Below are 21,060 nucleotides of genomic sequence, written 5' to 3' on the forward strand. Positions count from 1 at the left end.
CAAAAGCTTAAAAATGAACCAGAACTCCAACGTATGAGAGCCTTGGTAGAAGATAAGGTTCCTGAAATTACGATCAATGTTGCCAAATTCTGTGTAGCCGCTATTAGGCGTAGGAAACAAGAGCTTTCCAATGTCAATATGCAGGCGAAGGCAAATACTTAATTTTATTTATGCTGTCTAATTTTAAATTGCCGTTTTGGCCTAATCTGTATTGAAATTGTCCTTTGTTTTTTCCGGTGTTATGCTTCGCTGACTAGCTGTACAAGTTAATCTGGTCTGTGACCGTTTAATAAAATTTGATTTGATTTCAAACAAAGCATTTCAATTTCCACCAAACATACATCATTACCTCATTTCATGTTTAACACACATGCACAACAGGCACTGGTAATTTCTGCTGATTATGCTCTGATTCCCACCGGGTTCTATTACATTGTATTAGTTTGCATGTTGGGAACCTATTTGTAGCCATTTGCACCATGTAGCAACTTATGTTCTAGCTTTGAGCTGTATCTTTGTGATTCACATGTTAGCTGTATTTCTGCCCCAATTTTGGGGGTGGGGCAACTTGCAAAATCATCAGTTTCATAAAGTAACAGGCAACCACAACATCTCTATTGGAAGCACTCAAGGATTTACAGGGGTACACATTATCACATTTATTGTGGGCCTTTGGGCCACTGCCACAAGTAGAATTTGCTCAATGCTATTCTGTGGTGGGGTGCTGTAAAACGGGTTGGCAAACTAAGGCCCGGGGGCTGTAAATCCGGCCCGCGGACCCTGCCGCCCGCACTTGCTGCGGACGCCTCGCCGTGTGGGGACTGACTTGCGCAACGCTGGCGCGGCTTCGGATTGGCTGCTCCTCAACAAGGCCGGTGGGCGCGCAGAGTGCGTCCTCCTTCAGGTCCGGAGGCAGCAGCGGGACTGGCTTGCCGGGTATTTATCTTTTTCAAAATATAGTCCGGCCCCCCACAAGGTCTGAGGGCCAGTGGACCGGCCCCCTGATGGAAAGGTTTGCTGAGCCCTGCTGTAAAACGGCGTGTTTTCGCGGCAAAATTGTTGCCACACTTTGGAGTGTGATGGGAATTTTATGGTCTGGCTTTGGGATGATAGTTTGACCCCAGGTTTAATTAAGAATTTCTCAGTCGGTGGGACACTTCAAAACGCGCAGTTTTCGCAGCAAAAGGCTGAAAACAACTGCAGCAGTTTGGCAGCGGTTTGGAGCGGATAAATAAATGAATGAAAAATAAAATCCCGTCAAATTAAACAAATAAATAAAAGCGCCCCTCAAATTTAATAGTAAATAAATAAAGCGCCCGTCAATTTTATTACACAAATATAAATAAATTTAAATTAAATCAAAGCGCCTCTCCAATTAAAGAATCGAATGTAAACAAGGAAGCGAGGTGGCGCGACTCTCCGCCCTGCGCGGCTCAACGTGGCCGGAGTTTCGGTCGCGCAGGAAAAAGGCGTCACTGGTCACGTGAGCGGCGGCGAGGCGGGTGCGGGGGGGCCGCCTCCTCCTCCTCTTCCGGGCGCCGCCTTCGCCAGCATGGGAAGTGAGTCGGCGGGCCGGGAGGGAGCGGGCCGGGGGCCGGAGGGGGGCGTCCTGCGCGGCGAGGGGGGGCGAGGGGGGGCGGCGGGGGCGAGAGGAGCCCCTTCTGAGCCCCGCATTCCCCCCCCCCCGCGCGCGCAGGGCTCCGAAGCGGAAATGCAAAAAGGGCCAAAGGGGAAACGGCAGGATTTGCTTTAACGGGGCAAGAAGGAGCGAGGCAACAGCCTGGAGCATCGTGGAGTTGGAAGGGACCCCAGGGGGCATCCAATCCAGCCCCCCAGCCCGCAATTCAGGAATCTCAGCTAAGTCATGCTGGACATTTAGCCTCTCATTTAGAAATCTCCAAGGAAGAAGAGTCAACCACCACTTCTGAAAGTCTTCTCTACCGACCAACAGCTCTTTCTGCCAGAAAATTCTTCTTGATGTTTAGTCAGAATCTCTTCTTGTAACTTGAATCTATTGTTTTGGATTCTAGACTCGAGTCCGGAGCAAGAGAAAACAAGCTTGCTCCATCTTCCATGTGACAGCCCTTTAGATATTTGAAGATGCATATCATATAGGATACATTGAGAAACGCCCTGAGATCTATGGCTATAGGGTGGTCTACAAATTTAATAAATGATCTTCTTCATAAGCATCTCAAGTGGAAAAGAAATGTTTTAGCTCACAAATCATTTTGAACCATCTTGCAAATTGTGATGTTAATCTTACAGATTGTGATGCTACAATTATTTCATATTATTTATTTCTTAAAATTTATACAAGGCTTGATTCTGAACAACCTCTAAGCAGTTTACAAAAAGAATTAAATAAAATCATTGGTAAAAACAGCTGAAAACGACTAAAATATTACAAAAAATTAAAATCAGTGATAGACTAATAACAGGTTAAAACACAACAACGTCCTACATATCTAGGTGGGCTTATCTAAACAAAAATGTTTTAGCAGGCACTGAAAAGAGTACAATGAAGTCATTTGCCTGATGTGAAGAGACAGGGAGTGTCAAAGTTTTGGTGCTGCCACACGAAAAGATTGTTTCTTATAAATGCAGAACAAATACTATTATGTGGCAGTAGTAACAGTACAAGTTCTGCAGATTGAAGTGATGAAGTGGGCATATTTTGGGTCAGGTGATTTCCCCAGTAAAGTGATGCCAAGTTGTTCAGGGCTTTATATGCTAACAGTAACACCTTGAACTTGGCCTGGTAGCAAACTGGCAACTAGTGGAGATGTCTGAGTTACAGGTGTTCCATGCTGATGGGGTCTCACTCCTGTCAGCAGTAGTGCTGCAATATTCTGCACTGACTGCAGCTTCCAGATCAAGTGCAAGGCAAGCCCCACATAAAGCGCCTTGCAGTAATCCAGTCTTGATGTAACCAGTGCATGAATTGCTGTGGCTGATCTTTCCTGGTCCAGGAATGATCCTACCAGTCAATGCTAGTAAAAAATGCTTCTAGCCACAGAGGCCAGTGACAAAGATGGATCCAGAAACACACACACACACCGCTGTGAACCTGTTCCTAGGAGAGGGCAGCCCCATCCAGGGTAGACAATGGACTACTTTCTCAATCAGATGTTTTGAACTACAACTCCCATCAGCTGATGGTAGTACAAAACAACTACAGGGCACCAGGCTGTCAAAAGCTGCTCACCTGTGCTTAGATCAGGGGTGGGAAACTGGATCCAGCTCAGAAGATGGATGGATCCTTACCTCCCTCATCCCAACTTTGAGAGATGAGAAAGATTAGGTCACTCTTAAGTCCTTTTGAGTTCAATGGGGGAGAGTTAAGTATATGCTTAATTCTCCCACTGTGACCAGCAGCCTGTTCCTGTGTTTGTTTGTTTGGAAGTAAGTTATATTGAATTCACTTAAATGCACTCACAAATTAGCATACAAAGGATTTGACTTTTCACTTTTTAAAAAGTATGTAACCTAGTTTGTGGCCAAAGTTCTATTTCACTAATATATAAGATAGAGCTGATGAAAATAGGGATTCTATCCCATCCCGTCCCCCCATCAAACCAGGGCATATATTTGCAGTCAGGAACATACACTAGTATGAGAAATTGAAATGTTTTCTTGGACTGGTCAAAACCTACATTCTGCTGTTTTAATATTTCTTTTCTTTAACAGTCAAATTTCTAGAAGTTATTAAGCCATTCTGTGCTGTTCTTCCGGAAATCCAGAAGCCAGAAAGAAAAGTAAGTGCACATCATGGTGTCCCTTATTTGTGCAACGTTGATCAAATGCATTTTGAATTAACACAGTGGGGTTTCTTTGAGTAAACATGCTTGAGATCATGTAGTTTCTTTAGGCTATGTACTACCTATTTAGGTTTTTCTGGCTCTTTGGAATACTGTATACAGGCCTTTAGTTTGCTTGACATTGTGACAAAGTTTGTATTTGGGGATGCAAGTTGTGTTCTTCAAAAATCTAAATGTGTAAAAATCCCTCTGTTGAAGTGATTGTTTAGGTGCTGACATGTTCCATTGATGTAGCCCTATGTTTACTTTGGTCTAGTTACACGGAGCACAATCTAGCAAACATTGGTCACAACCAACAGAGCAGTCCCAAACCACAGGCCTCCATACTGGCGGTGGTTGGGATGAGGTTGAGGTGTCCCTCTTCCAAACCCTACTCAACTCTGCCAGCTAGGGAGCACTGCTCCCAAATAGAGGTGCAATGTCCCTGCTCTAGCCAGGGTGAGGAGAGAAGCCACTCTGTGGGCACAAGCTACAGGATCCTGAGCTGGACTTGCTGTTGTCCCGTGACTACAATGGGCTTCTTCCGAGCCTCTTCACTGTGCCATTTTGGGACCTGGTATGTCAAAGAAGCATTTATTCCTGTTCTCCTCACATTCCACTTTCATTGGCATGAGTGGCAGGACTGTGGATGCCCCCCTGTCACACCATCAAGCCTCATCATAGCTGACTTGGGGGTTTTGATTACAGCTGAGAGTAAGCCCCATTGAACTAATGGGCATGACTTCTGAGTAGATGTGCCTACCTAGATTGCAGTGCCTAGCCCAATGAGTCCAGTGGAATAAGCATTTTACTTTGCCCCTTAAGTAAGAACTTAAGGGGCAGATGTATTGTTGTTGTACAACAGGAGGTGCAAACTGTTAGTGCTTCCTGTTCCTTTGCCACTTTGGAAGGACAGACATTGTCTCTCCTCAGTATTGGAGATACGCAAGTTAGCTCCCATGTCAGAGCTTGTACATACCTTCTGGACTGGTGAAATGTGAATACTGTATACCCCCGATAGTATAGCCTTGTAATCAAGCCCATGGAGGTTACTAAGCCACAGAACATATGGACTGACCTCTTGGGGGCTGGCAGAGGAGAGATGGAGAGCTGTGTCCTTCTTTGCTGGACAGACATATGGAGGGACTACCCTGGTTACTTGCATGCCAGTGTCTAAATACAAGTCTGCCTTAAATTGCCAGTTAGGGCTGCTTTATTGTATGTTCGCTATACTATTGGCCTGCCAGACTTCTCTTTTTCCCTTTTTCTTTCTTTTTCATTGTGTTCTGCAGATTCAGTTCAGAGAAAAGGTTTTATGGACAGCTATCACCCTCTTCATTTTTCTAGTATGCTGCCAGGTAAGTATCAATGTGGTAATAACTGGCACACACGGCTGGAGACAGTAAGGGTTATTGCCATGCAGAAAAAAGTCCCAGAAGTGAAGCACCCTCTTAGAAACAACCAACAATTCACATTTTAAAAGAAAAGAAAAAAGCTCAGTGAATTATTCACACAAAGAATTATGATATTGGCTTGAAAATAACCTGGGGCTTTTAACATTCTTTCTGTTGGGGCTGTTTCAGGTCACAATCCTTACTTGGGAGGAAGTCCTATTAAGCTCACCTGAGTAGACATGTATAGGTTTACATTGTTTTCAAGCTTTAACCAGCAACCATATGCTTGAGAGAGTCTTGAAGTCAACTGCTGATTATTGCAGTATTATATTTGTCTGTGCTCAACAAATGGATGATGGGTGGTGGTGTGGGGGGAGGGGATTCCCTCATTTATATATTTTAAGTGTAATGTTGCTATGAATCTTGCAGATACCATTGTTTGGAATAATGTCCTCCGACTCTGCAGATCCTTTCTACTGGATGAGAGTCATTCTCGCATCAAACAGAGGTCAGGGTTCTAATCATCTCTCCTGTTGTCTTTTCTCTGGCTTTGGTTTACCATCTGGAGATGGCTCATGGTGCACATACCGTATTTTTCCATGTATTGGATGAGGTTTTGTGACTCAAAAATCACGTCAAAAAGCCAGGGTCGTCCAATACATGGATAGTGGCATGGGGAGGGGGAGAAGCGGTGCGCCACCGGCCAGCTCTTTGGCAGGAGCGCAAATTCACTGGATGCTGCTGCACATGGGAAGCACTCCCTGGATCGTTTCCCACACATGGCGGCATCAGGGGAGGTTGCGCTCTTGCAAACCGGATGGCTGGAGAAAGCGCAACTTCCCCCGCTGCCGCTTCCCATGGGAAACGATCTAGGGAGTGTTTCCTGTCTGCAGCTGCGTGGGGGGAGAGGCTCAACAACTTTGGGCCATCTCCCCTCATTTTCTTAAAATTTAGTCCTCCATAATGGGGGGTCCCTTATACAAGGGGGCGTCTTATAGATGGAGAAGTATGGTAGTTGGGGTCAGATCAATGAGAATGTGCAATTGACAAGTGCTCTTTTTATCTTGAAATTACAATTTGCATTGATCTTTGCTCTTTGGTACTGAGAAGCTAAATAGTAAGTTTTGTTAGAGTTTGGAAAGTACTTGATGGGTTTCAAAATTACTGTATTTTGGTATGTGAATAATTTTTACCTACCATATTTTTCGTCCCATAGGACGCTCCGCCCCATAGCACCTACTATTTTGGGGGGAATAAAGGAAATTTCCCCCCTTTATATCCTCCCCAAAACCAGGTCGGGGAACAGTGGGATAGCAGTGCTGCGCCTCCCCGCTGTCCCCCGAGCTTGTGGAGCTGGCCGATGTCTGCCCGGCGCCAGGGGCGCTCTGCTTCAGGGCGCCCCACGCGCCCCCATTGCGCAAGGCTTGCCGACACCTGTGCGAAGCACGGGGCGTCCTCCGGAGGGCACCCCGTGCTCCGCGCTGCAGGCTGACGCCCGCAAGCCGTGCGCGCCCGGGGGATCTCCCCCCGGCGTGCAAGGCTTGCGGACACCTGCGCAAAACACGGGGCATCCTCCAAAGGGCACCCTGTGCTCCGCGCTGCAGGCTGCCGCCCGCAAGCCTTGCGCGCCGGGGGGAGATCCCCCGGGTGCACAAGGCTTGCCGACACCAGCGCGAAGCACAGAGCGTCCTCCGAAGGGCGCCCCGTGCTCCACACTGCCGGCTGCCGCCTGCAAGCCATGCACGCCCAGGGGGAGATCCCCCAGGTGCGCAAGGCTTGCGGACACCTGCGCGAAGCACGGGGCGTCATCTGAAGGGCGCCCCATGCTCCGTGCTGCCGGCTGCCGCAGCCTGGAGAGCGAGAGGAGTCGGTGCACAGTGACGCCTCTCGCTCTCCAGGCTTTAGCGAAAACCTGCATTCGCCCCATAGGACGCACACACATTTCCCCTTCATTTTTGGAGGGGAAAAAGTGCGTCCTATAGGGCGAAAAATACGGTATATTTTGCAAAATGTTTTTCTCCCTATCACTGCAGATCTCTTGGATACATGGTCAGCAGCTAATTTTACTTGGAAGACCACTTGCTATAGCGCGTGCACACAGAGTGCTTTTTTCTAAAAAAAAAAATGTTCAGGGGTACTCTCATTTTCCTACTCATTTTGAAATACTGTCCCTCAATGAGGCCAAACTTAGATTTACAAAATGTTTAGGGGTGTGCGTACCCCTGTGTCCCCCCAGGAAAAAGCACAGTGTGTACGTATGTATGTATATACACCATCAGTGCAGGTCTCGTGGAGACAGGGTCAGCCGCTAGTTTTACTTGGAAGACCACTTTGGGGGGGGCATTCTCTTTTCTCTGTTTCTCCAAGTGGGCTCTTGCAAATCCAGTAGCCAATGAAGCCACCTGCTGAACCTGTCAACTGGGTGTGTGTATGTGACTTATATTTCTGAAAGTGCCACATCTGACTCCCATTTCTTGTGTAAGATTTCTGATTTTAACTATGTAGTGCAGAAATTGAAATACTGTAAAATTAATGAATGTTAGAATGATGTTGGATAGAAATTAAGTGGTTTCCAGCTGTAATGCTTTAAGAGATTATGGAAAAAAAGGTTTGGGAACAGGTTAAAAATTATTGATAAGGATTTGCTGAACTATCAATTTGAACTGGAATACAAAAAAGGGAGGTATGAGGAGGTCTGGGAAATAAGTTAATGAAAATAAGCATTGGAAACTTCATTTAAAAAAAATATTTTTGTATTTTTGTTACTTTTTCTTTTTTCTTTTTCTTTTTATGGTATTAGTATTGTAAACTTTAATAAACATTCTTTATAAAAAGAGAGAGAAAGAGATGATCCAGCCCCTTCCAGATAATACGAGCCGTGCTAAAGACACTGTACAGTTGAATCTTGATATTGTCTAGGAGACCTGGAGGGAAGGTATTTATTTCTAATGTGTACTAAATTAGTGTGCTCTCTTGTGCCTTTAAGAGCAGCTAATGTTGTTTGTGGAAATACTCTTCCACCCTTAACACTGTTTAATACTGCAAGCATTCTGGATGCAGTGTTTAAAGCCCAGCACTATGGTTAGGTATGTGACCAATTATATTTGAAAGACAATGCTAGTGGGGAAATATGCAGTGGACTGAGACTTTGGAGTATTTAAGGAATTGTAAGAAGTCTTTGTATTAGTTTACACTATTGTTAAGAGTATCTTCTCCTTTACAGGCACGTTGATGGAGCTAGGTATCTCTCCCATTGTGACATCTGGTTTAATTATGCAGTTACTGGCTGGAGCCAAGATCATTGAAGTTGGTGACACACCAAAAGACAGAGCCCTTTTTAATGGCGCTCAGAAGTGTGAGTATTAATATCTTTGCCCTAATGGAAACTTCCTCTTTTCTTAGCTAATGCTCTATGCTCTATTGAATTGTAGTAACCATTTTGATGAATTTGTTGTTGTTTGCTTTATTTATATGTGATTGTGTCTAATAGTGATTGTAATGTTTGTTGATTTCAGTGCTTTTGTGATTATTTTGAGCTGCTTTGCATTCAACATTTATTGTTGGAAAAGCAGAATAGACAGTTTAAATCAAAATCAAATCAAACTTTACTTATGTCTGTTTGGTCATACAAGCAGGGAATACCTGCCTCTTTTGTTGTTGTTTCAGTGTTTGGAATGATAATTACTATTGGGCAAGCAATTGTGTATGTCATGACTGGGATGTATGGAGATCCTGCAGAAATGGGGGCTGGAATTTGTCTCCTGATTATAATTCAGGTACGCCTTCTGAATACTCTAAGTATAGTTAATAATTCTTTGTAACTGGTTCTTATTGTTAATTTTAATATTTCTTGTAAACCGCTTAGAGCTTTTATTACAATGAAGTGGTATATAAATTTTGTTAAATAAAAAAATATTTTTCATTATTAAAAATAAATTCAAATCAACTATATCTCAACTCAATCAGTATACTAATAAAGGGAAACAAAACTTCCTTAAAAGTTCTAATTTATTTTGTACCTTCTCTCAGATCACTCACCAAGGTGCTGTACCAGCTAGATAATATTCTATAATTATTTTCTTTGTGCTATTAAGGAGATTTGACCAAGGCATATGTAAAAACAAAATGCCAAATATTTTCAGATATAAGATCTTTTTTAAAAAAAAAAAACTACTTGCACTTCCCAATGAATAACCAGGAGTCAATTAATTATCTTTATTTTTGATAATACACCGTTCTTTGTTTTGACAGTGCTCATTAGCTCCTCTGATCTTGGTACTATTCTTGTTGGTGAGATTTTCTTTCAAGCATCTATGCTAAGAATTGCAGCATACATTTTAGTGATGATTCCAGAGGTTTTTGTTACTTCCTTTACTCAACTGGAATGACAGAAGGAGGAACTGCAACTCTGATAGCAAATGTGGCCCACTTTTGAACAACGCAAATCAGATATTAAACCACTTTTGTGGATCTTTTGGTGTTTTTCACCCACAGTTGTTTGTTGCTGGCTTGATAGTGCTGCTACTAGATGAGCTCTTGCAGAAAGGTTATGGCTTGGGCTCTGGGATTTCCCTCTTTATTGCTACCAACATCTGTGAAACCATTGTCTGGAAGGCTTTCAGTCCTACAACTATTAACACTGGCAGAGGTATAGTACACTTTGAAAATCTGACCTTTTGACCAAATGCATGCTTGTCAGCTGCTCTCTTTAAGTTAATATAGTGAGTGACCATGGATGTCGCAGTGGATGAAATCAGCTGATGGGGAACTAAATGAAGACATGGCATAGTGAAGGCACAAGCTTTGCACCAAATGAACTTTTATAAGATGTGATATTAGAATAATATCTTCATAACCACAAACAGTGAAATGTCCCAGATCACTGGCTCCCAGTTGGTGGCCTGCGGACCCCAGGGGTTCATGTAACACACCCAGGAGGTCTGTGGCACATACCCACCAGCTGCCCAGGACACCCCGTTTTGGGGTGCTGTGTTCTCGCACAGGTTGCCCGACACATGCAGGAGCCCAGAAGATGCGTGACCCAGTTTTGCTCTGGGACATATTGGAGGATATGGTGGCACCATGCACATAACAAAAATACCAACATTTTTAAAAGTAGGGGGTCCATGGCTTGGCTTTTGAAAAGCGAGGTCCCCAGCACTTAGCTAGTTGGGAAACGCTGTCTTACGTCACTATGCATGCTTTATTTTCTGCTGCAAAAGGATAAGGAGGCAGTAGGTTTTTGATTATTATTTTTTGCAGGGCGGGAGGCAAAATTGATCTGGGTTTCTTAACAGACTCTGGCAGACTCGCTGTCCAGAAGGCTGTCTCATGGTGCTAGCCATGTCATCACATCGTGTCAGAGCAGAAGGTTGCTGTGCATGTGTGGTGAGGCCTCCCACCAGAGTCTGGAACAAAACTCCTTTTGTGATTTATGATCTGTTCATTTATGTAATATATGCTGAATGGAAATACTGTGGCACAGTTGCTGTTTTCTGATGAAAGAATAATCCCGTAGTTGGGGTATCTTGGTTGCTGTGCCAAAAGTCTGCCTGGAAATCTGCAGTACAGAAATGTTAACTTTATTTGTTTTAGCCTCTCCAGCTTCAGCTGCAGAGTCGTGGCCTACCTGTAGAGAAGCAGTGCCCTTTTTGTGCTGAGAGGTTAGCATCTAGCATAACTTTTAAATCCAAAGGGGCAATCCTATCATCACTTGTGCCTAGGTAAGTCCCGCTGACCTCAGTGGGAATCATAAACAATTAATTCAGTGCAGGATTGCAACCCAGATTCTGTAACTGTTCCCTCTCTCTGAGCGAGTTTCTCTCTTCTGATTTCTGAATTTTTTATTTCCTTGGATTTGCTTCTGCTACTGTGCCACACTATTTCATCTTCTGCTTATCTGCATTTTCTCTCTAACACTTCTGTTTTCCAGACAACTGATAGCTGAGGGACACTATTTTTGTTAATGGAAGGGGGGGGGGATATTCCATTCTTGCACACCAAGAGGTTTACTTCTGGCGTGTGCAAAAGAAAGAGTTATCTGAGCTCAGAGAAGCCCTGGGTCACTGTTCTGAGCATGCCTCCTAATTAGGCAGTCACGTAAATGAGCAAATTGCACCCAGTGCTTAGATGCAGCAGAGTTATTTACCCCTGTTGGAGGTTGACTGGAAGAAGGCAACACCAGAAAAGTGAATTATGAGGCATTGTTAGTGGGTGGTTCCCTAGACTGGATGGATGGAAGGAAGGCTGCCTGCCCTTGATGGGGTTGCACTCCCTCTGAAGGAGCAGGTACACAGGTTGGGGGCACTCTTGGATTCTCTGCAGTCCCTTGAGGCTCAGGTGGCCTCAGTGGCCCGGAGTGCCTTCCGTCAGCTTTGGTTGGTGGCCCAGCTATGCCCCTATCTGGACAGGGATAGCCTAACTTCTGTTTTCTGTACTCTGGTAACCTCTTGGTTAGATTACTGCACAGTGTTATATGTGGTGCTGCCTGTGAGGACAGTTTAGAAATGTCAGCTGGTGTGGAATTTGGCAGCCAGGTTGCTCACAGGTACAAGAGAGGTTCAGCATATTACACTGATCCTGGCCCGACTCTCAGGCCTTCAGCTAACTAAACAATCTATGGTCTTTTAAACAGGGGGCCATATATATATTGCAAACTGCCCTGTGATCCTCCGATGAAGGGCTTTATAGAAATGTAATAAATATTATTATTTTTAAATGCATCACCCTAATAATTCTTTGGGGGCAAATATTTTGTAAATTATGACTTTACACTATCACAATTCAGACATTGTTAATTTGCTTATTAATCTGAGCTCTCAACAATCTTTTTGGTCACAAATACAAACTAGGAAGTCTTCCATTAGTCATGTTTCCCATTTTGATTGAATTAGAAATTATGGGGAATAGATTTGGAATAGGCTAGAATATTGCACTATCATTTGAAGTTTGCTTAATACCTTACCTTTACTTGAAGCTCTTAATCACAGCTTCCTGGCTCAGAGGAAACACGAAGCTAGAATTAATGGGAAACTTCCTGGGAATTTTTTGCTTGGCCAAAGTGAGGAGCCAAAAGGCTGCATGCATGGCTAGACATCTTGTTCATACCTCAGCTAAGTAAGTCAAGATACAGTTGTCCAAATCTAGTCACTGAGTTGTTGTAACATTTTGGATTACAACACCCAAATTCTTTAAAACAAAAGCATGATGTTCTGCATTAAAAAACAGAAATGTGTTGTAATGTTTGAAGTTTTTGTAATACCTGCAGAAGTTCAACACAATTTATTTTATTTGTATGCAGCCCTTTTTAGCATTCTGTTCCTTGTAAGATTTCATTCCTTGCAGTTTTTTCTCTGTGTTAATTCCATTGCCATCTTTTATTAAAAATAATCTTGTTTATCCCCTGGTGAAATTTATCACCAGGCTTGTACTGTCTATATCTCATAGGGATTACTGTTTATTATTTTTGGTACACACAGGAACTGAATTTGAAGGTGCCGTCATTGCCTTGTTCCACCTTTTGGCCACACGAACCGACAAAGTCCGTGCTTTGCGGGAGGCTTTCTACCGCCAGAACTTGCCTAATCTTATGAATCTGATTGCTACAGTATTTGTGTTTGCTGTAGTTATATATTTTCAGGTAGGTGAAGTCTGCTGCGTAGATCTTACTACAGACCTATTATTTTTCCCTCACAGAAGGAACCGTGGTCTAAGCATCCTAAACAGCCCTAAAGGATCTGTGAATAGCTCACCAGGCACCAGAACGTTCACTGTAGCATTTGTGTCAGGAGGAAAGCCACATTTCAAGTTTTGTTAGGATAATTTTTGTTCTAAATTAGTTTGAGAAAATACAGTGGTGCCTTGCAAGACGAAATTAATTCGTTCCGCAAGTCTTTTCGTCTTGCGAGTTTTTCGTCTTGCGAAGCACGGTTTCCCATAGGAATGCTCCCCCCTGCCTGCCTTCCCGGGAGAGCGGAGAAACGCAGCGCAAAGCCTTTCCCCCCCCCCCCGGCCTTCAGAAGAGGTCCAGGAAGGCCGGCGGGGGCCGAAAGGCTTTGCTCCCCCCCCGCCTGCCTTCAAAAGCCATCCGGGATAGCGGGAAGCGCTTCCCTGCTATCCTGGACTGCTTTTAAAATGCTGGCGGTGGGGAGCAAAGCCTTTTGGCCCCCGCCGGCCTTCCTGGACCTCTTCTGAAGGCCGGGGGGGGGGGAAGGCTTTGCTCCCCACCACCAGCATTTAAAAGAGGTCCCTGGAGATTTCCCTATGGGCTTTCTTCTTGCGAAGGAAGCCCATAGGGAAATTCGTTTTGCGAAGCGCCTCCAAAACGGAAAACCCTTTCGTCTAGCGGGTTTTTCGTCTTGCGAGGTGTTCGTCTTGCGGGGCACCACTGTACAGTGGTACCTCGGGTTAAGTACTTAATTTGTTCCGGAGGTCCATTCTTAACCTGAAACTGTTCTTAACCTGAAGACCATTTTAGCAGCCTCCTGCTGCTGCTGCGCCGCCGGAGCATGATTTCTGTTCTCATCCTGAAGCAAAGTTCTTAATGTGAGGTAATATTTCTGGGTTAGTGGAGTCTGGAACCTGAAGCGTCTGTAACCTGAAGCATATGTAACTCGAGGTACCACTGTAATAAATTTATCTGGCATAAAATAAACAAGACTGTGTTCTTTTGGGTAAAACGAACAAATGCTGCAATCCTTTTCAGCAGCCAAGGCCCCTATGAGGCTGCAACACTGCCTGGGTGTTTCTGCGAGGCTGTGCTCTCACACATTGCAGGCTAGCCCACTGTTGCTTCTCCTCCCATCTCTCTCCCACTTTTCTAGTATTCCAATTCCTGCTGTTTCCTCAGGCAATAAGCCTTATGAAACATATTAAACAAAAACATTATAGAGATCCAAAGCATACAGACACATCCCCACAAGTAGCTTCTTTTCTCTGTCTTTTAGGAGTTAAAACTCATAGTAAGCCCATAATAATAATAATAGTAATAATAATAATAATAATAATAATAATAATAATAATAATAATTCATTATTTCTACCCCACCCATCTGACTGGTTTGCCCCAGCCACTCTGGGCAGCTTCCAGCATATATAAAAACATAGTAAAACCTTAAACCAGGCATAGGCAAACTCGGCCCTCCAGATGTATTGGGACTACAACTCCCATCATCCCTGACCACTGGTCCTGTTAGCTAGGGATGATAGGAGTTGTAGTCCTAAAACATCTGGAGGGCCGAGTTTGCCTATTTTGCATTAAGCCTTAAAAAACTTAGTTTGCATTAAACCTTAAAAAACTTCCCTAATCCGGGCTACCTTCAGATGTCTTCTAAAAGTCAAATAGTTATTTCCTTGGCATCTGATAGAAGGGCATTCCACAGGGCGAGCACTACCACCAAGAAGGCCCTCTGCCTGGTTCCCTGTAACCTCACTTCTTGCAGTGAGGGAACCATCAGAAGGCCCTCGGCGCTGGACCTCAGTGTCCGGGCGGAACGATGGGGGTGGAGACGCTCCTTCAGGTACACTGCGCTGAGGCTCTTGAGGGCTTTAAAGATCAGCACCAACACTTTCATTTGGAGTGGTGTTACAGTAGTTAACACCAGTTTTCTTTTGGATACTGTAGCTTTGCTAACTGCTGAAGCTAAGCAGGTTTGGCCCTGTTGGATGGGAGGCTGCTCTGAACTCCTTGTATAATTATAAAATGTGTCGGTGTTGGAAATAACAGAATTGTGTGATGGTTAGCTTTGTTGCTAGATTCTGAAAATGTGAGGAACCCCCTGCTGGAGCAAACCACAGGGTTCCATCTAGTCCATGTTGCTTCCATGCACCCCAGTAACATCTGGCTACACAGAGTGTGAAGATGACACTCTTCCTTCATTGTGTGTTCTCTGGTGTCTAGCTTTCATTAATCTTTCTAATCTCCCTTTAAAGCCATCTGAGCCACTGGGTATCAGACATCCGTTGGAAGTCAGTTCTGTAGAAGTTAAATATGCTTTGTGTGAATGAGTACTTCCTCTTTGTGTGTCTGAACCTACTGCTGATCCATTTCATTTGAAGTTCCACTGTTTACTAAGAGAATGCAGAGGGAGAGGAGGGTCAGGATCTGAAGAGCTGTTGTCAGTATACTGGGTGCTTGGGCATACCTAGTGGGACTTGATTTAAAACAGAAGTGGGGTCTGGTGCCATGCCACAAACAACTTTTGAGAAGTTTCCTTTGTTCAGAAGCTGGTTCTGATTGGGATTGAGCATGGGGAAAGAGGCATGGGGCAGGCAGAAGAGTCCTTGTATGTAGCGGCTGAGCTGGGAGGATTCTCAATTGTGACAGTGCAAAAGGGCAGAAAGAAAGAAGAGGCATAATTGTGCATCTGTAGAAGCAAGAGAGCTTACGAAAAGACAGTGGAGATTTGAAATGTGGAGTGGTCTGGATGGGGAAGGGATGGGGGACTCAGACAAGGAGTATGGAGGGTGAAAGAGGGGCCCCAGAGAAGTTCTGCTCATGACAATTAATTGCAGAGCAGAGGAATTGTATATTGATTTGAAAAAACTAGGCAAAACCTTTGCTTCTGGCATCTAGACTTCAGTGTGCAGGCATGACCTGATAAATCCTTGGACTCAGGATCACAGATGGCCAGTTCTGGTTAATTGTAACAGAAATGCAAATAATCCAGTCCAAAGTTCCAAGCCACTTAACAACTTCTGTGACTTCTTAGTGAATGCATTTCTGATTTTCTTATAGCTTAGTCATTAACTTTTCTTTTTTCCTCCCCAAGGGATTTCGTGTTGATCTCCCAATCAAGTCTGCTCGATATCGCGGACAATACAGTAGCTATCCTATCAAACTCTTTTACACCTCCAACATTCCCATCATTCTTCAGTCTGCCTTAGTTTCCAACCTCTATGTTATTTCTCAAATGCTGTCTGTGCGGTTCAGTGGCAACTTCTTGGTAAACTTACTTGGGCAGTGGGCGGTAAGTATTCACCCATTCCTAGAATGCTGCCTTTACAAGTAGCAGTATGTTAGCTTTTGATCCGCAAAGGGCACTAATGCTGCTGGTGTGTTTACTGTTTCCTCTCCAGGACGTCACTGGTGGTGGTCCAGCACGTGCCTACCCTGTTGGAGGCCTCTGCTATTACCTCTCGCCTCCAGAATCCATGGGTGCTATATTTGAGGATCCCGTCCATGTAATTGTTTATATCATATTTATGTTGGGTTCCTGTGCATTTTTCTCCAAGACATGGATCGAAGTGTCAGGATCATCTGCAAAAGATGTAGGTATTTTTCATGACTGTTCTCTAAACCTTTGCTGCTGTTCTTCGCACAAGGCTAGTTTCTAATTATCAGAACACTGCAGCCACCTGATACACATGTGTTTCTGCAGGTTGCCAAACAACTGAAAGAACAGCAAATGGTGATGAGAGGCCACAGGGATACATCCATGGTTCATGAATTAAACAGGTAAGAGTTGCTGTGAATTTCCAGTTTACCCACTAAGGAGTAAGATCATGGAACCCAACAGCTCTTGCTTCTGAGTAAGCATGTTTAAGCTTGGACTATATGGTGGGGGCAGAACACAGATGCATTCCAGCTCAATCCTGCTGCCTCTCTACCTGGCCCCTTGTTGCTGCAGTCACAATCATAAAGAAATATTGGACTTTGTGGGTAGAAATGATTCAAACTCAGGCTGTTATTAACTAGTCTACAGCTTTTTCAGCCTCTCTGGTGAATCAAGAGGTGTGTTTTCATTTTCATGAGTCTAGTTTAACTTAATGGGGGTTAGGATTGAAGCCATAATGACTTACCTGTGCAGAAGAATGAGTTCAGCCTGCTAGGCCCACATTAAAAGTGATTTCCTCCCACAGGTACATCCCCACGGCAGCTGCATTTGGAGGCTTGTGCATCGGGGCCCTCTCTGTCTTAGCGGACTTCCTTGGTGCCATTGGCTCAGGCACCGGCATTCTACTTGCTGTCACCATTATTTATCAATATTTTGAGATATTTGTCAAAGAACAGGCAGAGGTTGGAGGGGTGGGTGCTTTATTTTTCTAAATGTTGAGATACCATGTGATGTGTAAGAAAGGAACTCCTGTATTTTGATGACATGCAATCTTTTATTCCAGTAATGCCAGTCCGGCCCTCACCCCCGTTCCAAGTGCTACTTGCCATATATCTCATAAAAGGTATTGCACAATGCCTGTGTGCAGCTTCTATTCCAGCTGCCTTAAGAATAAAGAGTTTACATGGGTTAAAAATACAAAAAAATATCTCCATTGTTGCCTGTGATGCTGGAAAATAGTGCATCTGCCTTCCTGTGGAAATAGTCAAAAGACCATTTTGCTAGTAGTGAACACTTTGGACACTCCATCACGAGGCTTGAATGTACCTGCACACACTGGCAAAAGGGAACCACAACAAGAGAGTTCCAAGTGGCCACATGTGAGAATCCCTGAGCTTATTTTAAAAAGTACATGCAATTTCCCCCCTGAAATATATATTTACATGAATTCCTTTTGATATACAACTTAAAGAAATGTGACCTGTTGCATACCCCAACTCTCCTGGTGTGTGGTCAGTGTCCGATGCCTTTGCCATGTTCCCTTGCAAGCACCATGCTTTGAAGCCAGGAGGGGGGGGTGAGAATTTTAACCATCTCACTTGCAAATTTGGGATCTGTGAAGGCACATGGGAGGAGTAAGGTTGGAAGTCCTTATCCAAGATTCCCAGCAGCCAGTAGCAGCCTTCTAAGTGCTGCTTTGCCTTATTATAGACCCATGTGTTCTTTGAAGCAGGGGGAATCAATACTGTTGAAACTTCTCCCCTTCTTCTTCCAAAGCCCTAGGTCTTAAAGCAGAGGAAATTAACAAGTCATGCTGAAAAAGAAATCATTGTGCTTCTTGGCAGCAGTGTAAGCAGTGTAAACATTAGACAATAAACTTATTTAATTAAAATGTTGCTTTATTTGTTGTGTAAGATGCTTTACTTACTAGACTTTCGACTCTCCCATTAAACTCAAGGAACTTAACATTGGCTGGATGAAAATACTTTTACTAGAGCCTGTAAGGTGGGCCAGTGTTACCTCTCATTTGGGATTTATAAAAACTGTGGCTGAGAGAGATTAGCTTGTTGAAGACAGCCTTCTTCCCCTTCTACACTAGAGATTTATGGGCTCTGGTACTTGTTCTTACTATGTGCAAATTGCTTTACCATGATTTTTATTTTGTTAAACTAGTTGGTGTGCCCCCAAGCCAAGAATTGATTTTGCTACTCTCAAGGTGTGTAAAATTACATTTGGTGTTGCCACAGCCTTCTCACCTTCTGTTTAGTCCATAAAAGTTTTTAACAGCAGAGTTCTACTATCCTGGTTTGTAACAGTGCAGTATCTAGGGCATGGGAGTCTCTGTGAAGTAATGAGGAATGAGTCCTGTACGCTTCCACTGCCATTCAGCTTTTCTGGACTTGTTGCAGAGTAAACACAGTGTGTGCTCTTGTGTGTGAGCATGCAGAAAACAGTCTGTACGTGGCTTCTCCTCTAATCTAAGAAGCTTTATGTACAGCAGCAACAATAAATCAACACCTTCGGGAGACAACATCTTGTCTCCAGTATCGGACAAAACCAAAAGCAGACTGAACACAAAGAACAGATCCCTGGATGGAGACCACCCCAGTGGGCAGGATGCAGACTCTGAGCTGTTTATAAGCTCTGATTCTCCTCAGACCCCTCTCGTCCTGCACTGCTGGGGGAATTCAAGCAACATCACTTACCCCAAAAGCAACCCTGCACAGAACTCACTGTGTCTTTGGAAGCTCAAAGGTTTAGTAAACCCATCTGCCAGATTCAGCTTCAGCAAGCCTGTCTGGACACTCTGACACACATTTTGGAAATGTATGTCTAAATGTTTGGTTCTGGACTTGAACTGTCCAGACTCTGCCAACTTCAGATAGAGTTGATTGTCTTCCCAGTGATGGGCAAACAACAATCCCCATAGCTTTATTGGACCAAACAAGTGTAAAACTCTAGTTCCCTGCAGAGTTCTGACAACTCACTGAACAATGAGTAGAGGAAAGCACAATGAGACTTTGCTTTCGGGACTTCCATCGAACTAGAGATTTCCCAAACTTTATTAGCATTCCAGACACAGACTTCCTGTCTTCCAGATTCGGCCAGTAGGTGAGCTGTGCTTCACCCTCAGCTGACAGCTTGAAGCAGAAATCTTTGGTATCCTGCAGGTATCGCAGCACCCTCTTGATACCATTCCAGGCACTCACATTTGGCTTTGTAGCCTCCCTGCTGAGCAGATTCACAGCAAATGCTATGTCAGGTCTGCTCCACTGGGAGAGATACAACAGACTACCCAGAGCTGACTGAAAGATCTCAGTGTTTTTGAACTCAGCATCTTCCTCAAGCTTACTGTCTTTCACATAGCTTGTCTCCATGGGTGTTCTGACCCCTGCACATTCAGACATTTTCAACTTCTCAAGCAACTGCTCAATCTTGCCTTTCTGACTGAGAGAAGCTTTTGTCCTGGATTCTATCAACCTGGACGCCTAGGTAAATTTTCACTGGACCTAGGTTTTTGAGCTGGAAACGTTTCCCAAACTCTGGCAAAACCTTGAACCAGTTTCTCAGTCCTGGCCACATAGATTATGTCATCTACAAACACCGATACTAGCTCCTGTGACTCTCCTGACCCTTTCAGGTACAGGCAGCTGTCAGCAAGACTCCTCTTGAAACCCATGCCCTGCAAGGCTTCATTCAGACACAAGTTACAGTTCCTGGCCGATTGTTTCAGGCTGTAAATGGATTTGTGGAGCTTCCACACTGCATCTGGCCTATTGCCCTCAAACCCTGGAGGGAGCATGTTCAGATCCTCCTTTAGGTCTGAGTTCAAATAGGTTATATCCACATCAAAGTAATGCACCTGATGACCTCTCTGTGCAGCAACAGCTAAGAGCATATGCAGAGTTTCACTTCTGAAAGTAGGAGCATACACTTCAGTGTAATGCAGCCCCTTCTGCTGCGTGAAACCTCTGGCTACTAGCCTAGCCTTGTACAGTGGTACCTCGGGTTACATATGCTTCAGGTTACATACACTTCAGATTACAGACTCCACTAACCCAGAAATAGTGCTTCAGGTTAAGAACTTTGCTTCAGGATGAGAACAGAAATCGTGCTCCGGCGGCACGGCAGCAGTGGGAGGCCCCATTAGCTAAAGTGGTGCTTCAGGTTAAGAACAGTTTCAGGTTAAGAACGGACCTCCAGAACGAATTAAGTACTTAACCTGAGGTACCACTGTACTGTGGTTCTCTAGTTGCTGTGGGTTTAAGATGGTAAACCCAACGGCTGCTCACGGCCTGCTTGCCTGCTGGCAGCATCGTGATAGAGAACACACCTAGAGACTCCATTGAGCTCAGCTGTTTGTTCATTGCCTCTTGCCATTTCCTGGCTTCTGCTTCAGGCAATTTCTAAACCTCCTCAAAGCTGGTTCACATTGAGCAAACCAACCCACAAGCTAGTGACATCAAACCTTTCAAGTGGTTTTCCCTTTGTAGCGCGAGCTGATCGTCTGAGCACTACTTCAGTTGCCCCCTCTCACCCACTAGGGCCAGCTAGTGTGTCCTTGCCCTCAGAGAACTGCCCCTTTGACTTACTGTGCCTTCTGGACTCAGCTGAACCTGTGGGCAATGAAGGTGCACTCCTTTGCTCTAGCTTAACAGCTTTAGGATATGCCCTTTCCTGTTCCTGCCCTTGGTCAGGGACCTGATCCTCAACAGCAGGATCAGTGTCTGTCTCTTCCTCAGCAGAGCCAAGCAGACTCTGAAATAATGTCTGGATTTCCACAGATGCGTGTCCACCCACTTTGCTCACAGAA

General features: G+C 44.4%; 1 protein-coding gene across 2 annotated transcripts; it reads left to right on the plus strand.

Moving 5' to 3' along the window:
* The first annotated feature begins 1,453 nt into the window (after positions 1-1,453).
* SEC61A2 (SEC61 translocon subunit alpha 2) lies at positions 1,454-18,142 on the plus strand. 2 transcript variants are annotated; one of them, XM_081927763.1, is made up of 12 exons: positions 1,454-1,559; positions 3,691-3,758; positions 5,093-5,158; positions 5,624-5,702; positions 8,418-8,549; positions 8,861-8,970; positions 9,689-9,842; positions 12,673-12,833; positions 15,963-16,160; positions 16,270-16,461; positions 16,572-16,648; positions 17,053-18,142. In XM_081927763.1, the coding sequence occupies exons 1-12, from the start codon at positions 1,553-1,555 to the stop codon at positions 17,237-17,239; spliced, it is 1,431 nt and encodes a 476-aa protein (XP_081783889.1). In that variant the 5' UTR covers positions 1,454-1,552; the 3' UTR covers positions 17,240-18,142. The 2 variants fall into 2 exon arrangements, with proteins under 2 accessions (XP_081783889.1, XP_081783890.1); XM_081927764.1 differs by lacking the exons at positions 1,454-1,559; positions 3,691-3,758; positions 5,093-5,158; positions 5,624-5,702 and adding an exon at positions 8,031-8,129.
* The last annotated feature ends 2,918 nt before the right edge of the window (positions 18,143-21,060 follow it).

Source organism: Podarcis melisellensis (assembly GCF_964234715.1).
Source record: "Podarcis melisellensis genome assembly, chromosome: 10".
Lineage (NCBI taxonomy): Eukaryota > Metazoa > Chordata > Lepidosauria > Squamata > Lacertidae > Podarcis > Podarcis melisellensis.

Coding starts and splice junctions, on each gene's coding strand:
- SEC61A2 (XM_081927763.1), top strand. Junction 8,550..8,860: donor TTTTAATGGCGCTCAGAAGT/GTGAGTATTAAT, acceptor TTGTTGTTTCAG/TGTTTGGAATGATAATTACT. Junction 9,843..12,672: donor AACTATTAACACTGGCAGAG/GTATAGTACACT, acceptor TGGTACACACAG/GAACTGAATTTGAAGGTGCC.